The sequence below is a fragment of the Octopus sinensis genome, unplaced genomic scaffold, assembly GCF_006345805.1.
Source record: "Octopus sinensis unplaced genomic scaffold, ASM634580v1 Contig15385, whole genome shotgun sequence".
NCBI lineage: Eukaryota > Metazoa > Mollusca > Cephalopoda > Octopoda > Octopodidae > Octopus > Octopus sinensis.
Genome location: NW_021833700.1, coordinates 43,103 through 63,974, shown reverse-complemented (window position 1 = coordinate 63,974; position 20,872 = coordinate 43,103). Strand labels below are relative to the sequence as shown.

Sequence of the window (20,872 nt, the reverse complement as noted above, 5' to 3'; positions counted from 1 at the left end):
TAGTAGTAGTAGTAGTAGTAGTAGTAGTAGTAGTAGTAGTATTAATATAGCAGCAGCACTTTTACTGTTGTTGTTGCTGTTGTTGTCTGTGGTGGTTGCATCATTGACGTTCCCATCTTTGTAGTTTTCGTTATTACAATTGTAATTGTTGTTAGTAGCAGATGCATCATCATCATCATCATCATCATCATCATCATCATCAGCAGCAGCAGCAGCAGCAGCAACACCAACAGCAGCAGCAGTAGCTGTAGTAATGCTTGTTGTTAAGTGAAAAATAGTGTAAGCCGTGACCTTCAACCTTGCCACGCCCCTCTCCAAAAACTGGCGAAACTAATGAGATTATTGTTTAATTTAACCATTTGTGAATCGAGGCACACCGTGTCAATAATCGGTGAATTCGTGAGTCAGTGTGTCTGCGAGTCTGTGAGTTTTTGAGAGTCTGTGTCTGAGAGTCTGTGAGTCAGTGTGCCTGCGAGTCTGTGAGTTTTTGAGTCTATGTGTCTGAGAGTCTGTGAGTCAGTGTGCCTGCGAGTCTGTGAGTTTGTGAGTCAATGCCTCTGTGAATCTGTGAGTTTGTGAGTCAGTGAGCGTGGGTGTCTAGGAGTCCGTGAATCTGTGAGTGCGGGAGTCTAGAAGTCGGCCTTTAGTCGAGCAAATTGACCCCAGAGCTTATTCTTTGTAAGCCTAGTATTTATTCTATCGGTCTTTCTTGCCGAATCGCTAAGTGATGGGGATGTAAACACACCAGCATCGGTTGTCAAGCGATTGTGGGGGGGGGGACAAGCACAGACACACAAACATATACATACATATAAACGACGGGCTTCTTTCAGTTTCCGTCTACCAAATCCACTCACAATGCTTTAGTCAGCCCGAGGCTACAGCTGAAGACACTCGCCCAAGGTACCACGCAGAGGGACTGAACCCGGAACCATGCGGCTGGTAAGCAAGCTATTTACGAGACAGCCATTCCTGCGCTTAAAACGTAAAGACAGACGAAATACAGTTAAGCATTTCACCCGGGGCCCTAAGGTTTTTGCCAGCTCACTGTGGAATATAAAGTACATTGCTTTATACCAGGGGAATAATTCCGTTCGGTTTTGCGAATCGAATTAAGGCATAAGCTAGATCTCGCAGTCTGTTAGGGGCAATTGCTTCTAAAAGGCTTATTCCTGGTATTGGACAAAGTAAATGGGTGAAACAATCAATATATGCTTTATAACAACTTTATTTAAAACAATGGAAGAAAATATGAGGTGTTAGCAGAGTTTGTGTGCAGCGATGTGTTGAGAAAACTCATTCGTGTAGTCTGTATATATATATATATTCTTTCTTTCCTTTCCTGAGCGTCCAATAATACTATACTTGTTCCACGTCCTCGCGTTGTTGTGTTTTCTCTTTGTGTTTTCATGTTTGGATTAACTAATATATATACAGTTGTGTTAAGTAAGAATTCTTAGTAGGAGAACGGACATAGAAATTAACCAAATGAATGCATACAGTTCTTGAGAAGACCAATATTTGATAGAAAACTTGTATTGTTTCAGCTGCGAAACCTTTTAATATCGATCTTTTCACTAGAATCCAACCGGACGAACACATAGGTAAATTTGGAAGGGGAGGGGGCAAGATTATGTTCTGACAAAGTGAAGGTGAAAAAGGTCACATCTTTTTGTATATGGATTCATAAGCTTCTATTTCATTGGTTGATATAACAAAATGTTCGCTAAGGTGCACAGATTTGATGAATCTGAGCCGATGTTTATCACGAGTCTTGTCGGATCCCGACAAATGCTAGCGAAATGTATTTTACAGCTTATTTTAAGCTTAAAAAAAAAAAAATTCTATTATAAATTTGAGTCGTGATCTGACAAAATATTGCCACGGACCAGATCCGACCCTGGGACATATATACATATATACATATGTATGTATGTATATCTATATATATGCATGCATACTTACAGGGATTAAACCTATTAAATAATCTAGTCTTAGTATTTAAAATGCTATGATGACGAAAAAATACTTACTTGTATGATTCTGATGACGGGAAGGAATAATTCCATAGAACGGCCATGGTAAGACCATCTATTGCCAAGACTGTAGAATTGAACAGTGGAACCACAATGTCTTCGACGCCATCTCCCGTTAGATCTAAGAGAACAGGTGGCGTCATCACACCTTTACTATCGTCTCCGTAGATTTTCTGTGCCTATCAACAAAGAAAAGACAATTTCACTTAACGCCACCGAATAACATTACAATTTCACTTAACGCCATCAAACATCATTACAATTTCTTGTCACATAATGTCACCACATAACGTTACAATATTTGTTTCACTTAGCGTTATCTCATAATATTGCCATTTTTCTTTCGTATAACGTCATCATATTTCTAATTCATTTAACGTAAGATGTTACAATTTCTGATTCACTTAACGCCATCATTATAACATTACAATTTCTATTTCATATAACGTTATTATATATTACTATTTCTTATTCACTTAAGGCAGCGAGTTGACAGAATCGTTAGCACAACGGGCAAACTGCTTAGCGGTATTTCGTCTGCCGCTACGTTCTGAGTTCAAATTCCGCCGAGGTCGACTTTGCCTTTCATCCTTTCGGGGTCGATTAAATAAGTACCAGTAACGCACTGGAGTCGATATAATCGACTTAATCCGTTTGTCTGTCCTTGTTTGTCCGCTCTGTGTTTAGCCCCTTGTCGGTAGTAAAGAAATAAGTATTTCGTCCTTTTATATGTTCTGAGTTTAATTTCCGCCGAGGTCGATTTTGCCTTTCATCCTTTCGGGGTCGTTTAAATAAGTACCAGTAATGATTCATTTAACGTCATCATATGAAACATTACAATTTCTCTTTCACTCAGCCTCCTGGCTTTGAATCAGTCATATGACAACAATTTCTCTTGTAGGATTCTTTAACCAAGGAAGTAAAATATGGAAAAGTTACGAAACAAACTTACTCGCTCAATTTTCCCTGCATAGAGATCAGACAATGATATCCTCCAGAGAGAGCCAGGGTGAGTCTCTCCGCCAGTGCCGAAGATAACCATTTCTGTGCCGCCAGGTAACATATATACTTGGGGTGAGTAATACGACTCCCTTTTATCGGGTACTCCAACCCAACGCAGCACATTACCAGCTTTCCCACTGAATATCACGATACGACCAGGCAACCGGTAGACACTGTCTGAAAATAGGAAGAGAGAATAATACAGAGATTACACACGTACGCGCATGCATATACAAATACATACATATACACGCACACAGACACACACACATATATATATGTATGTATACATACATATATATATATATATGTATGGTATGTATACATACACACACACACACACCACCACCACACACATATATATATAATATATCTCTTATTATAAAAGGCAGATTTTTATCTGCCTCCTTTGGGAGTTATACAAATCTACAATATAGGATTTCTTCAATTACAATTTACCTGGCATTTTAAGAGTACAATGCATCGCGTCATGCCAGGTCCAGTTTTTAAAATTTAAACTCCAATTAAGCAAAATTTACAGAAAACTCACATTCTGGTGTGTGTGTCAAATGCTTTTCTTAGTCTGGTTTAAACCACACGCAAACGCACACCACACAGTGGGCAACGAATAAAATGAAAGTAAATAGCAGACAGAGTGATTTGAGGAAGACTACAGTGAAAGTATTCTGTCTATGACGATGATAGATACATGAGTACAAATGTATGGGAAGCTAAGAGCTAAGAGTGAGTGAAAATGTTCTTGGGAAGAGAGTATTAGTAATAAAGTAAACATACACTCATAATCATACATACATACATACATCACATACATACATACATACATACATACCATACATACATACATACACACCACACACACACATTACACCACACACATACATACACACACAATAATACATACATATACATACATACATACATAATATACATACATACATACACACACACACATACACACAACACAGTATTGAAGCTGAGAACAATCAGATACATTTGCAAACATCTGTTGAAAATATATTGTTCACACACATCATATACATATATACATACAGACAGACAGACAGATAGACACACACACACACACACATGATCCAGCATGACCACAACCTCAAGCTGAAACATATAAAAAATAACAGATATAAATGTGTGCAAAAGTACAAGAAATATTAATGCAGTATAGGGGATTGGGACAATAAGCGTAAGGCAGTGTCAATGGTGGTTCCAGAAATCCCGAGCCATAAACTACAGCCTAGAAGACGAGCCTCATCCTGAAAGATCTGTAGAACTCGACAAGGACATCCTGAAAACCCTGGTGGAACAAAATATCATCGTAACTGTTGAGGAACTAGCAGAGAAGCTTGGATTGGTCATTCAACCATTCATTGACACCTGTGTGCTATCGAAAAGTCAGCAAATGGGTCAATGGGTTCCTCACGAACTTTCCGAGTCTAATTGCATGCAGAGAGTGAATGTATGTTTCTTTGCTGTCTATCTCACCACTACTGCGCTATGTATATCTATATATATAAAACTGTAGTTGTGTGAGTGTCTGTCCCTTCGATTTAGATTCCTAACTACTCCACATTTTGCGGTACAGTTTAACCAAATTCGGGTAGCTTATAGTCGTGATTCATATCGAGCGCGTCTGAATATTAGCGCGCGTCTACGATGAGTCTACGATTTAAAAATAATTTAACATCATTTTTTATTCTATTTAATGCATATTTTTCGTGTGTCGATGGCGGCGGAGTTGGCGTCACGCTCCAACCTGCACCTGTGGGGAGGGAGTGTAAGGAAATCAACGTCGTAATGCGTTGTCAAGGAGACCAGTGTTCTTTTAGAACAACGACTTCATGGCTTGAAGACACCAAAACGAAATGGCTAAGAAAGCGTCTACATGAGTCTACGATTTAAAAAAAAAATTACCATCGTTTTTTTTCCCATCTAATGCATTTTTTCGCTATTATATAAGGGAAGTAACTCTCTAAAATGTCTACGATGAGTCAACGATTTTAAAAAAAATTTACCATCATATTTTTTCCATTTTTAATGCATTTTTTGCTATTTTTTGGCTAAACTCTCTAAAAATGCTTATATAGTTATTTCCTTTACAAACCCGAGCAACGCCGGGCGATACTGCTAGTATATATATTATATATATATATATATATATATATATATATATACATATATATATATATATATATATAAGGTATGTAGAAAAATACAACATGGACAAGAACGTATAACTCTTAGAAGACGACACAATAAACATGGACAGGACATTCGAACCCCTCAGTCTTCAGCTCAAGAACCGGATCATCGTAATTATTATATATATATATACACACACACGTCTTAACAGTATACACACCACACAGTCTCTAAGTAGATTTTTTCTCGCCCCTTATAAAACATCCAATATTCCTTAAATAGTCAGAACTTTATTCTCGGTCACAAAGAACATCTACACACCCTCACCCACATGATTGACCGATGCCTGACCGTTGAATCTTCAGCCACCGTTCTCAACATACACTGATAAAACAGTTTCGCCATGGGCTCTTAGGAGCATAGTTCGATTTGCTTTTTGCTCCGCCTCTGTTCTTTTTTGTTTTTCAGCGGATTTCCTTTTTTCTTCCTGAAGAGAAAGACACAATATGGTCCCATTATTCAATCGGATTTTGGTAATTGTGCCTTTCGAAACACGTGTAGAATGAAATAAAACGATTTCTGTTCAATCTGCGTTCAGCTCCATTTCTTCAATTCACCAATAATAATGTTTTATATATATATATATATATATTATATATATATATAATATTATATATATATATATAATAGATAGATAGATAGATAGATAGATAGATAGATAGATAGATAGATAGATAGATAGATAGATGGATAAATAGATAGATAGATGGAAGCACTCCGTCGGTTACGACGACGAGGATTCTGTTGATTCGATCAACGGAACAGCCTGCTCGTGAAATTAACGTGTAAGTCGCTGAGCACTCCACAGAACACGTGCACCCTTACCGTAGTTCACGGGGATATTCAGCGTGGACACAGAGAGTGACAAGGCCGGCCCTTTGAATACAGGTACAACAGAAACAGGAAGTAAGAGTGGGAGAAAGTTGTGGTGAAAGAGTACAGCAGGGATCACCACCATCCCCTGCCGGAGCCTCGTGGAGCTTTAGGTGTTTTCGCTCAATAAACACTCACAACGCCCGGTCTGGGAATCGAAACCGCGATCCTACGACCGCGAGTCCGCTGCCCTAACCACTGGGCCATTGCGCCTCCACAGATAGATAGATACACACACACACACACACACACACACCACACACACACACACACACACACACACACACACACACACATATATATATATATATATATATATATATATATATAATCTGGTGTCGCTGATTAGCCAATGCTCATCGGCGAGGTCGACAGAGGTTCGTTTACTCTCAACATTCGTGAATGTGGGGTCTTCTTGTACGTGCATGTGTGTGTGCGTGCGAGTGTACGTGAGTGCGTACGTGTGTGTGTGTGTTTACGTTTGTGTTTGTGTGTGTGTGAGTGTGTGTGTGTGTGTGTGTGTGAGTGAGTGTGTGTGTGTTAGAGCCGAATATCAAAGATCAAATTTTCAATGTGATGAAAACGGGAACAGTTAGCCCGAGTTTCTCGTTTTTTTTAGGGTTTGCTAAGGGATTGAACTCATGAACAACTATTATGCTTTGTCCGGCATCTTTCTTATGATCGATGTCAAAACGCAACTGTCACATCGCCAGGTCCTCTCCCACCAAACATTCATTCAAAAACCGAACGTGAAGATCACACAATTGATTTTAGTGTTTGGTTCTGAATAGTCATCTGTAGTATGTGTGTTGTCTTTTACAATGATGCAACGACTCCATCTCCCTCCCTATCCCCCCTCTCTCTCTCTATCTATCTATCTATCTATCACTGTGCTTCCGTCTGTCACATTATATTAATGTAGGTTTGACATTTCTTTTGTTTCTTACAATTTTCCTCGATACAAGAAGCATTCTTTTTGCCACAGACAGGATATTTGGTCGCCAAACAAAACAAAATTCCTGCACACGCACTCACACACACACACACGCACACACACACACGCACACACATACACACACACACACACACACACGTATACTCCTCTCCCTCTTTCTTTTTCTCTCTCAATTTATTTTAATATAACTTTATCGATTTCCGAACTAAAAGACAAAACTCTTTTGTTACTCCGTGGACAGCAATAAGTCCAATTCCATTGTAATCTTTTGAAACTTTGGCATATTTTAACGCCATTAAGCAACTAGATTAAATTGTCTGTAAATGTTCTTGAAGAACCATAATTTTCTCAAAGTAATGCTATAGTTATTTGCCTGTATAGACAACCAAACTCTCAAAGATTTAACCAGAGTGCCTGTATGCAGTCTGTGAATACTGCTAAAAGTAATAGTCATATTTTCCTTAAATCGTTTCGTACCACCTTAAAAAGTGAAGTACATGCTTACAGATCGAGGAGGCCACAGGAAATTATTTGGATTTTCATGGCGCTTGACCTAAGAGTAGAAGACATACACCTGAACGGGACGCCAGTCCTTTGTAGGTTCGACTCTTAGGTGCGACTGACACTGGGTTTTTTTCCAGCAAGTTGAAAGGAAGTGACTTGCTTAAAGATACAACCCACACAAAAAGACGTGACAGTCACATCTAGAACGTCTTTGATTATTGATCTACTCTACCATAGATGATCTAGGTTGACCAACAAAAACTGCCTGACCCAAGAAACGAAACGACGACCCGTCCATCGTGAAGTGAACACCTTAACCACACGAACACACGCTTTCACAATGTTATAAAAATCCACAAAAGAAGACGTAATTGTCACGGCTGGAATGTCTTTGATCCTAAATCTCTTCTCTCATGGATGACCTTGGCTCCTAATAATAACGGCAACAGCACCATACAGCTCGACTCGAGAAACGAAACCGCGATTTAACAATTGTGAGCCCAACTTTAACCACAAAGCCATGTGCCACTGCAACGTAGCTTTTAGACGTGATGGTCACGGTGCGATGTCAATCTGTTATAGAGCATAGATCTGCTCTATTACATATAGACCAAGACTAACCACGGTCACCACGACGACGACGATGTCCACCGCCGCCGCCGCCGCCACCACCACCACCAACATCTACTACTACTACTACGAGAGAGAGAGAGAGGAAGAGAGAGAAAGAGAGAGAAAGAGAGAGGAGACGAAGGAGGAGGAGAGGGAGAAAGAAAGACAGAAAGAGAGAGGAGAGCAGAGAGGAGAGGACAGAGACAGAGAGAGAGAGAGAGAAAGAGAGAGAGACAGACAGAGACAGAAAGAGAGAGAGAGTGACAGAGACAGAAAGAGAGATAGAGACAGAAAGAGAGAGAGAGAGACAGAGACAGAGACAGAAAGAGAGGAGAGAGAGAGAGAGAAAAGAGGAGAGAGGAGAGAGAACGAGAGAGAGATGAGAGAGAAAAGAGAGAGAAGAGGAGGACAGAGACAGAGACAGAGAAAGAAGGAGAGAGAGAGAGCGGCCATGAAAGTGCATCGGTAGTTATTGTTTGACTTTTTCAAAAGGTAGATGAGGTCACGTACTCGGCTGCTGCAAAGGGTCACCGCCGTGGACAGCCAGAACATCTAAAACCCCATCACCATCGAGGTCCCGAATGAACTGGGCCGTGTAGAGGTTCATTATCCCGTTTTTGGCCTTTTGATGGCCAAAGTCCCAAATTAGGGTTCCGTCTCGACCGCTGATCACCTGGAACACCTGGAGGAAAGGTAAAAGTTGGATGTTAAAACAGGACTAGTGTTGAGGGGGGGGGGGGGGAGGACACAGAATGTTACCAGCACACCCCATCATCAACAAGAGCAAGCAAACATAATAACAACAACAATAATAGCAATAATAATTAATAATAATAATAATAATAATAATAATAATAATAATAATAATAATAATAATAATAATACTGTTAATTGAGAAAGAAAGCAAAAGATGCTGGATAATAGATGTAGCATGCCCAGCTGACAACAAGGTATGCGATAAGGAAGAAAGAAAAGTCGATAGATATAACAAGTTAGCTTGGGAGGTTAAGCAGTTGTGATCGATGAAAAAGGTGGAAGTAGTACCAATAATTGTCGGAGCCCTGGGAACAGTGAGTAAAAATTTTGAGAAGTACATGGAACAAATAGGGGCTGCAATAAGGGCGGAGCACTTGCAGGAAACAGCACCGCTTGGAACTCTCTCTCTCTCTCCCAAAATGCCAAGCCTTGTGCTTAGAGTAAAAAGAAATAACAACAGTAAAAAAAGATCAACATGAATAGAAGTAAAGATATACGTACCCCGGCGCGACCACCAGCCAAACAATCGGGGACATTGTCCCCATTTAAATCTGAGTTACAGTTTAAACCATACACCTCATGGTTACTGTAGTGTCTCCAGAGCTCCTTGCCCGTTCGTCCTTCCAAAGCCATCACACCCCCGAAACATGGGAACGTATTGTTGAAGTAGATTTTACACACTACTTCCGGAATATTCTTGCCATCAACACCTGTGGGGCGAATAAGGATAGAGGTTAATAAATTAAAACACAAATCATGCGTATATACATACGTTCAGCATGTATATATGTCCTGCCACTCATATATAATGGCCTTCCACTAAAGACCATTGCTGACCTTTAGGAACATTGTGTGCTCCAGGACTAACTTATATTTTGCATTTGCGGATCCGTTGGTGGCAAATGAGCCTCGCTCTTGACAAGCATACACGACTGCAAACATTGCAGACCAAGCTTTCCCCATTCACTATACGAGCTGTGCGCTTTCGCGCTGCTCACTTAAGTTCTTCATGCAGAATACATGCTCTGTCGACCCTCTCCTTAACCTGCTTCCTCCATCTGTGGCGATGACAGACATTGCCCTCCCAGTAGGTCTCCTGCATATCACAGGCCTTTAATGAGGACTTGACACAGTACTTAAATCGCAGCCTTGGTTCTGCGTATATATGCATGTGTATAAGAGAAAACCAGATTGTAAAAATTTCGAAACGTCAGACAAATAAGTTTAAGAATAAAATCGAACTTAAGGGAGTAATAATGAAATACGGAAATGCTTTAGTAAAATAAAAGCTCTATCCTGAACACAGTCGATTTTTTAATATAAAGTTCTTGAAAGAAAAATTGTACCTTGTATCTTATTTAAATTCATGTATAACCAACAATCTTTTCCTTTCTTATAATTTTCCGATGAAGGACTTGCGCTCAAAACATCCAGAATCTCTTCCTTTTAAGCGTTAAACTAATATGTATGTATGTATGTATGTATGTATGTATGTATGTATGTATGTATGTATGTATGTATGTATGTATGTATGTATGTATATATATATATATATATATATAATTTTAATCCAAACGGGAACAAAAAAACAACAACAATGGAACAATTACAGTATTATTTTTAATAGCGCTCAGGAAATGGAAGCAGGGAGTATGACGTTTCGAGCGGAGCTCTTCGTCGGAAACATAAAGAAGGAAGAGAGAGGAAAGAAAGATCCAGAGCGGGCAACAGGATAGAGAAAAAAAACGACTGGTGTTTACGAGTTGCACATGGTGAAAAGGCGGATGTTACGATAACAAGAGCAAAGTAGGTTTTTAAAGGCAAAAAGAGTGGAGACAAGGTTGGTAACGCAACAGATGTGTGGTGTATGTGTGAGTGTTGCGTGTGCGTGTGTGTATGTGTGTGTGTGAGGCGAGATAAAAAAACAAAAAATATATGTATGTGTTTAGTGTGTGCGTCTGTGTGTAGGGGTGAGGTAGGGCGAGACAGTGGTCAGCTTAGCAGCCAAAAGGTCTAGTAAGAAAAAGAAGGAAGGAGGAAGGGAGGGAGGGGAAGGGGTGGGGGCGTATGTAGCGTGCCAGCGTGTGTTGAGTAGTAGTGTGTGTGTGTGTCCATGTCGTGGTGGTATTAATGGCGAGTAGATTGAATGTGTGTAAGAGTAATGTATTATTTAAGCAATGTGTGTATGGTGTGCGCGTGTGTGTAACGAAAAAATATATAGTATAGCTATTATTAGCCCAGGGTGCGGAAGAAGTAACGCCCTTTTTGCATCAGATAACTTTTATAGTATATAAATGTTTAAGTAATATTTTTTATCGAACACAAATTCATTGCATTACTTTAAGAAACAAAGAATAAACTAATGAAAAAATTGCTGAAGATTTAGGAAATAAAAACAAAAACATTTAGAAATTAGAAAAACTCAAATACAAAAGGACGTTACTTGTGCCGCATCCTGTATACTCGTTCTTTGATCTATTATTGGCTGCCTAATGTATAGATACATTCGGTGTTCCTCTGAAGACCTGATTATATTAGGACCACTGAAACACTCGTAAGGACATGGATGACTAAATGCATCTACCATGTTTCTCTTTCGTTCTATAATCACACATACATTCAAACATACATGCATTCAGACATACATACGTACATACCGCTGTGTATGTGCTGAATGCTTGTGTGTGTGTGTGTGTGTGTGTGTGTGTGCATGTGCTTGCGTGTGTGTGTGTGTGTGTAATGGCGCCGCAGAAGCTATAAGATGTTACTCAAGAACTCATCTCTGAGTGCAATGTTCTATTTCGTAGAAACTGCTCGAAGCTAATGAAGGACAATACGTAAAAACTGTCCGTTGGTCATTCATTGTGATACATACGCACATACATGTAAGAAAAAGAAATACCCAACTGATTCGGACATTGCAAATATAATCTATAAGTGGAACAGTGAAATTATGCAAGACTTTCTGAAGTTTAAACTGCGACTGAAACAAGTAAAAAGATAAAATTAAAAAAAGATTAAAGACAACACTACTACATCCGAGTCTTCTGCGGAAGAAACTTGAAGGATGTCTGTTTAACACAAAACACTAATGTAATAATGTCATCTCAGTCGTCTTAACTTTCACAGTTCTGGTAACGCTGCACTTCACTGACAAGCTCCGGCGGGAGCGAAAGATGCCCATTGCTGTCAACATAGCGCTGATCCATTCTTCACAACGTTCAGTTTCAAAATTTATTTATTCCGATGTTGTCTCCCTTGCTTTACTTGAGCAGAATTAATCATTAAGCTAATCAATTTTTCACCTCATACCGGTGTAGTTTTAATTAATTAGAAATTTCTTGGTTCGCGATATTAGATATGTTCGCATTATGATATTTGTTCATATCATAATAATTGAAATTCCTGATTCGTTATCTCCATTCCAAAGACGGAGCTTTCTACCTTTGTTAGAAACTAACTCCTTTCTCAGATGAAGAATTTAGATAATTAAAAGCAGAAGAGAATCACATACATACATACATACATACATACATACATACATACATACATACATACATACATACATACATGCATGCATACATACATACATATATATATACATGCATGCATGCATACATACATGCATGCATACATACATGCATGCATACATACATACATACATACATACATACATGCATGCATACATACATAATACATACATATATGCATGCATACATACATACATACATACATACATACATACATACATACATACATGCATGCATACATGCATGCATACATACACACACATACATACATACATACATACATACATACATACATACATACATACATGCAGACATTCATACATACATACACACACATACATAGTACATACATACATGCATACATACATACATGCATACATACATACTTATATGTATGGCTTTATTGGCTCAGGTAAATATACTTTGGGCACAATCGAATGTCATTTCTTTGCGACTAACGACTGTTCTGGTTATGTTTCCAATAATGTAACCAATTTCTTAGAAATATACTCTGTGTGTGTCCTTTTAAAATTATTCATTTATTTATTTTTTACCTTAAAATATGTCTTCAATTGTTTTATAATCCATTTTGTCTACACACATGCACGCATGCACACATGCATATACACACATGTGTATGTGTGTGTAATAAGCGTTGTGTGCGTGTGTGTATGTGCTTGCGAGTACATGTGTGCGTGGACATGCTTGTGCGTACACAGACCGGTATAGTTACCAGTGGAACAATCTACATTAAATTTTTAAAAAACTCTTCTATAAAACTAATTAATAATATTTCATTCAGTAATATTTAATTAGTTTCTATACTTTCTGTTGTGTGTTACTTAATTATCCCAGAACATTAATTACCAAATCTTCAACATTCGTTGATTAACGTTGGTTAATAACCGATGTATGAAACTCTGGCTGAGAGAGAAAAGGAGAGCTAACATGTGTGGCTATAATTACGCCATGGCTGACGAGACGTTCTTTGGTTGAAGCAGCGATATCAGCATTATTAGAAACATGTCCTCTCCCTGGGTCTTATAACCTCAAAAATTGATTAGAAGAAGACTTCAAAATATTTTCTTATTCCTCTACCATATGGTGTCTCATTTAATTTTCTCCGAAGACTAATTATAGTGGAATATTATGCAGCTGGTTGATTTATTGTGAATTTCAATTATTATGATATAAACAAATATTAAATTTGATGCGAACATGTCTAATATCGGGAACCAAGAAATTTCTAATTAATTAAAACTACACCTGTATGAGGTGAAAAATTAATTAGCTTAATGATTAATTCTGCTCAAGTAAAGCAAGGGAGACAACATCGGAATAAATACATTTTGAAACTGAACGTTGTGAAGAATGAATCTGGTCTTTAGCGCTATTTTGACAGCAATGGTCATCTTTTGCTCTCGTCGGAGCTCGTCAGTGAAGTGTAGCCTTCCCGGAACTGTCAAACTTATGACGACTGAGGTGACATTATTACATTTAGTGTTTTGAGTTAAACAGTCATCCTTCAGATTTCTTCCGCAGAAGACTCGGATGTAGCAATGTTGTTTTTAATCTTTTTTTAAATCTTATCTTTTTACTTGTTTCAGTCGTTTCATTGCGGCCATGTTGGGGCACCGCCTTCAAGAATATTTTGTCCGATGCATCTACTCCGGTACATATATTTTGTTTAGTCCGGTACTTATTCTATCGTTCTCTTATGCCGAACCGATAAGTTGCGGGGACGTAAATACAGCAATACCGGTTGTCAAATGGTGGTGGGGGACAAACAGACACATATATATATACGACAGGCTTCTCTCAGTTTGCGTTTACTAAATTCACTCACAAGGCTTGGTTGCCCCGAGACTATAGTAGAAGACGCTTGCCCAAGCTGCTACGCGGTGGGACTGAACCCTGAACCATATAGTTGGAAAGCAAGTTTCTTACCGCACAGCCACGCACGCCCTTATAAACAGAAATCCTTGAACATTCTTCCGTACAAAACTCGGATGTAATAATTTTGCATTTAATGAAAAAAATTATTTCTTCGGGATAATTTTGCTAATAGAAGACTCTGCGCCAATTCCAATGTTTATTCCGTTTGCCTTCAGAGTGAAACCATACAATTTTTCATTGGACTTCTTAGGTTTAAGATTTTGTAAAGATTCGCATACTCATATTTAAACATGGTTTCTTCTGCGAAGGTTACCATAACAAAGGCAAAGTGTGAGCCCTGGGCCAATCCCCAAAGAAAAAAAATTGTAAAACACAAAAACAGGATTTAAAAACAAACTAAGCAGAAATAAGAATTAAAAAAAAAACATTTAATGAAACATATTTCAAAATTGAAAATTTAGACAAACGGAAAAAAATGAATAATTTGCTAATGACAAAAGTAAATGTTTTGCTAGCGTGGTGCACAAGAGAAAATACCCTGGACGCAGTTCGGGTGGAATGAAGGTGGAAAAAAGAAAAACGTGGTAGAGGTGCGTTACAAAGGCCAGTACCTTCTTATCTGATCAAACATCGAGGACCAGACAAGAAAGGTTGCATTTTTGTACCTTATCTAAAACTGAAAGGAATTTTAGATGATCTCAGTGAGATAGTCTCGGTTGATGCTAAAGACAATGCATTTTCCATCAACCGGAAGCAAGGCGTGTGCCTAGTATTTAAAACCGAAGATGAGGAGAAGTGATAAGGTGCGCTGGTTAAGCTTCACGGTGTCTAAATTTGCACTTCATGAATTGTTGGAGTGTAAAAATAACATTCAAGTTCAGTTAGCCGTGACGTTGAACTGTAATGTGTCGTCATCTCTGTGGCACTGTGTGGTCATATTCTCACTGCTGAATTAACTAAATGTGATGTGTGGGATGATGGGGAGGGCGTATCTGTGTACGGGTCCTCATCACTCCCGAAGACCTCAGAGCTATACTGAAACTGTGTCCCGCCGTCGTGGGTGGAGTAGCAAAAGCAGCAGTGGTGGTGGTGGTAGTATTGATACTAGTGGTGTGGAGGTGCTTGTGGTGATGCTGGTGGTTGTGGTGCTAGTGCTCGTACTGGTATTGGTGGTAGTTGTGTTGGTGCTGGCGACGGTGGTGGTGTGGTTGTGATGTCTGTCGTGGTGTAGACGGAGTTGGAATGGTGTGGGCATGATTGTGGAAGCTGCTACGATACTCTAGATCGTGGCGGTGGTAGTAAGGGTGTGGTGGGGGCTGTGGCGATAATTGTAGTGTATTGGTGATAGTAGGATGTTGTAGTTGTGTGGTGATAGCTTTTGTAGTATGAAAGTGATAGTAATAAAAATAACAACAATAATGGATGATGAGGAGTCGTTCATACCTGTTCCGAATCCGAAGATGATATCCAACTCTCCGTCGGAGTTCACGTCAACCAACCGGATCGCTGATTCGGTGGTGAGTTTTGGTAAACCCACCACCCACACATCTTCCACTTCAACATTGGAACAACCAATAACGTTCTTGTCAAACGGCAGATAACCATAGTCACTTGCAGAAGACCACTGACCAGACGTCGACTGCCAGCTTCCCTTACCATTCTTCTTCAGATTGTCGGAATCACCGGAGAAGGAACCCACCATATACAGGACGAGTACCATTAACGTACTTAGAGTACTGACCAGAAGTAGGAAACAGCAGATGGGACGAACTAAATATCTACATCGACAGGGTGGACGGCGTGTGGTCACTTTGGAGCGAGAGCAAGGACGGACCCGCGACCGAGAACGGGCGTGCATCAATGGTTTTGAAAGGGAAGCATTGTCTTCGTTGCATTCATCGACGAAAACATCTTCGTCTGAGTAACAGTCCTGGTCGTAGTCATCTGCCCCATAACTACTATCACTTCCGGTCCGCAACAGACTTGTCTTCTGTTCGGCATTGTTGTTGTTGTTATTGCTGTTTCGGGCAAATATAACAGTTGAAGACATCCTTCCTTTTTTTAGTGTACTCCCTTTGCCTTGCAATTTTTACTCTTTGTCCTTGTTTTTTCGTACTCTTTTCAATTTATTTCGAGTTACTTTCTTGTATATACTTTTAATCCATAAAATATAATTTGCTTTTCTTCGTTTTGTGTATATAAATGTTGTATCTGTTGTGCACGTGTATATAACTTTTATCTGTTGAGTGTGTGTATATAAATGTATCATACAGTTTATCTGTGGAGTAATTGTTTCATTTGTACACGGTTTTCATATCTACCAGACGACTTGTATGATCTTCAATAGGTCACAACATCCACAGATTTGTACAACTGATATGGCGTGTTCCAGATTGCACAGCAACTGGCAGACATTTTCAATTCAGACAACCGAATCCGTTGACATCTGCAAAGACAGAATTAAAGAGAACATGATTAAACGCCGACCGTTTCATATAGACATATAATGCATATACAACCACATAGATAAATCAAAACATACAGCTCTGTTCAAGTTATAACAGCCATACCTGCACACATGCATACTTATGCACATAGCTACACGCGTGTAGATCAGGGGTTCCCTTCCGGGGTCCACATGACCTTTGGGGGCCCATTTAAGATTTTGATGCTAAAATTTATCTGCAATAAATGAGTGCACAAAATATTTTAGCAATTTTTCCTCGTAAAATTCATAATAATATATAATTACGAAAATATAATAAGCTTTTTAAGCATCGAATGGTTATAGATGCAGTGGAGTAAAATAGGAATGAAAGAAGTCGATGGTCAAAATGGATTGGAACACCACTGATACAGAGGAGTGATTATATGGATATATATATATGATCATACAAACATTCACGCACAAGCACGCGCACATACATACATACATACATACATACATACATACATACATACATACATACATACATACATACATACATACATACATACATACGTATATAAATATATTATTGGGGCCATGGGATATGTAACACACTGCCTAAATACCAATCTTGAGAAATTAGGCTTTTCAAAACCAGAAAGGAGAAAGCTAATTCGAAGACTACACACCCATTCTATCACTGGAACTGTAAAAATCTGTAAAACTTTCCAGAAGTTTATTATTCAAATATATGAGCCTGTCTAGATATGCAACTATATGCATGAGAATAGATACAGACATACAAATCTGCGCACACATACATACATACATACATACATACATACATACATACATACATACATACATACATAAATACATACATACATATATACATACATACATACATACATACATACATACATACATATATACATACATACATACATACATACATACATACATACATAAATACATACATACATACATATATACATACATACATACATACATATATACAAACAAAATTACCCTGTTGTTGATGTTGAAATTCCAATGAAGGAGCCTTGGATCTAGGTTAGAAACCGTTTCTTGCTCTATTGGCAAGGAATCTTGAAATAAACTGAATAATACATACATACATACACACATACATACATACATACATACATACATACATACATACATACATACATACATACATACATACATACATACATGCATACATTGTTTTCGTCATCCACACATCAACGATGGGGCTTTGTATTTTGTTAGAAACCAGCTCCTTCCTCAAAGGAAGAGTGTAAATAATTAAAAATAGAAGAGAACCATACATAAGTGTGTCTGAGTGTATTTCTGTGAGTTTGTGTATACATGTAAGTACGTGTATGTGCGTGCGTGTATGTGTGTATATATGTTTGTATGTACGTACGTAAGTATGTATGTATGTGTATGTATGTATGTTTGTATGTATGTATGTATGTATGCGTGTGTGTATGTATGTATGTATGTATGCATGTATGCGTGTGTGTGTGTATGTATGTATGTGTGTATGTGTGTGTGTGTGTATGTATGTGTGTGTGTGCGTGTGGTATGGCAGAATACTTGGCGTTGTCACGGCAACAATCCTCTCAGTAGTCAGATTCTTGAAAAAGAATCATGGTAAATCTGCATAAATCTATTATTTGAAACACAGAAACGTTTACATTCTTTATTACAGACACACAATTCAAAAAACAAAACAAAAAACAACATCCATTCCCTCTGGCAAGTCATCGACAAACAATTTGAAGCAATGGCTTCTTGATAAACTAAGTTCTTGCTTTTTCCACCTTGAGCATTGACATAATGATTATTCTGGCTTCCAATACGTGAACATACAACATATGGTTCTATTATTTTTACGTGATTGATACTTAAAGGAACAAATATCTCAAGTTATTGATAGAAATTTAGAGTGGTATATAAATATAAGTTTTGCAGATTTTTTTTTTATTTTCTAACAGGATAGGAAACGGTTCACGTTACTGATTGGTGAAGAAGTGAAGAAATATTTTAAACGAATAACAAACAAAATACTTACGAAGAATTTTCTTTTAAAAATGGAACGAAAATGGGTGATATATAAATTTTCTACTGGATAGTGTCTCTGTAATATTTGTGGAAGCAATTTTTAAAGAGATATAATCTTAACGAACAGGAAACTCGCTAGACTCTAAAGTAGATTCATGGTTATAAATATCCCTTGTGGTTTGATTCAACAGCTGTACAAGTGAAGGGAGTCATTTGCAAGAAGTAATGGAAAGAAGTGCCTTCAGCGGCAGAATTAAGCGACTGATGAAATAAAAAAGAGAAAAGCGACAGAAATATTTGACAGGTATCTAGTTTTTGTGACAAATGTTTTAGAATTAAACTCAAAGCACCTAGGGGATGTGTAGATCCAAATAAATTGTGCAAAACATTCTGTATCAAATGCTGTGTTATATTTGAGCATTTGTGGTTTTTCGTTGTAATTTTGAGTAAATCGGACTCAAATGAACAGGTGTACGTTCAGAAATATGATAAATAACAACGAACAGGTGTATAGTTAAGTGTGTGCATATAGAATTATGCAAAATATTGCAAGGATGTAGTACATATTACCAAAGTAGCTGTTATGAACACATAAGCGCACAGAGTCATAAGAACCATGGGCTATACAAAACTAGAAGTAGAAGCATTACTTGGTTTAATTCACTTTTCAACTAAAACATAGCAATTAATGTGGTAAAACATTTCCTAAAAATAATCAGCTAATACTTTTCATCAGACCATAGATACGACAAGCTATTCAATACGAACAACATAAAAACATCAATAGCTGTACAACAGCACGCCAACTAAGCTATTAACAAAAGTACATTTAGAAATATACAACCTGCAGTACATGTAGCTGGAAACTAATCAAAGCCTAAAGAAATAATAATCTACCCAGCAACAGACTAAATGACGCTGCAGATACTGTTGGATTGAGTGGTACTCTTTGGTGTCGAAACCATTATGATTTCCAACGTAGTAGCTGATGATCGGATTTTTGTGTCTATTTTGATAAAATCATTGCCATTGTGATGCTTATGTAGTTTGTATGTTTTCTTTAATTCATTCTATCGTGTTGTTATCCTCATTTGTACTAGTTATTTAGGGTTCTTCCAGGGTTTTTTTTCTTGAATATGGGGCCAGGTCTAGTTTTGTTTCCTTTGTCTCTTAAATTTATGTTACGGGTTTATAAAGATCAAATATCTAATACAGTCAAGGTGGATTTGTAACATAAAGCATATCAGCAGGGTACAAACTGTAGTGTTACTTCAGGTTAGTCTTGATTTAACAAATTTATGATCAAAAGCATTCCAGCCACGACTATCACGTATTATATTCTCTACTGTGCCTCTATTAAGACGATAGTGTATGGCTTGAGTAGGTCCTGGCTATTACATCTAGTCGGCCTATAATCCATAGAGAGGCTCCTTCGCCGGCGCCGTAGTAACTATAGCTTTCTGAATTGTAGTTATTACGTAACCCAAGATCAGTCTTGGTTCCTTAAATCTGTAAATAAAAACCTGCCAAAAATGACCTCGTTTTACTATTTTTCATAGCCATATTTTCAATTTGCCATTCTTTTTAAGACAGTATACTTGCGATTCAATGGAGACTTTTTGTTGTTATATATATATATATATATATATATATATATATATATATATATATATATATGTGTGTGTGTGTGTGTGTGTGTGTGTGTGTGTATGTATACACATATATATGTATACACACAAACCACACACACACCAACACACACATATATATATATATATATATATATAAACACATATATGTATATATATATATGCATATACCTATATATATACATATATAATCATACATAAATACACACACGCGCATGCATATATATATATATATGAGTGTGTGTGTGTGTGTATATTATATATATATATATATATATTATATATATATATATATATATATATATTATGTATGTATGGTATGTATG

The 20,872-nt window shown here is 37.8% G+C and overlaps 1 protein-coding gene across 1 annotated transcript; it reads right to left on the bottom strand.

The window, feature by feature from the left end:
* Positions 1 to 2,033: 2,033 nt before the first annotated feature.
* On the bottom strand, positions 2,034 to 16,845 carry LOC115230340 (the record flags this gene model as incomplete). The annotated part of the gene is made up of 5 exons (XM_029800541.2): positions 15,843 to 16,845; positions 9,475 to 9,683; positions 8,728 to 8,899; positions 2,989 to 3,215; positions 2,034 to 2,215 (listed from the first exon to the last, which is right to left on the bottom strand). Coding segments are annotated over exons 1-5 (1,397 nt in total), but the record flags the coding sequence as incomplete, so codon positions are not given.
* Between the last annotated feature and the right edge of the window lie 4,027 nt (positions 16,846 to 20,872).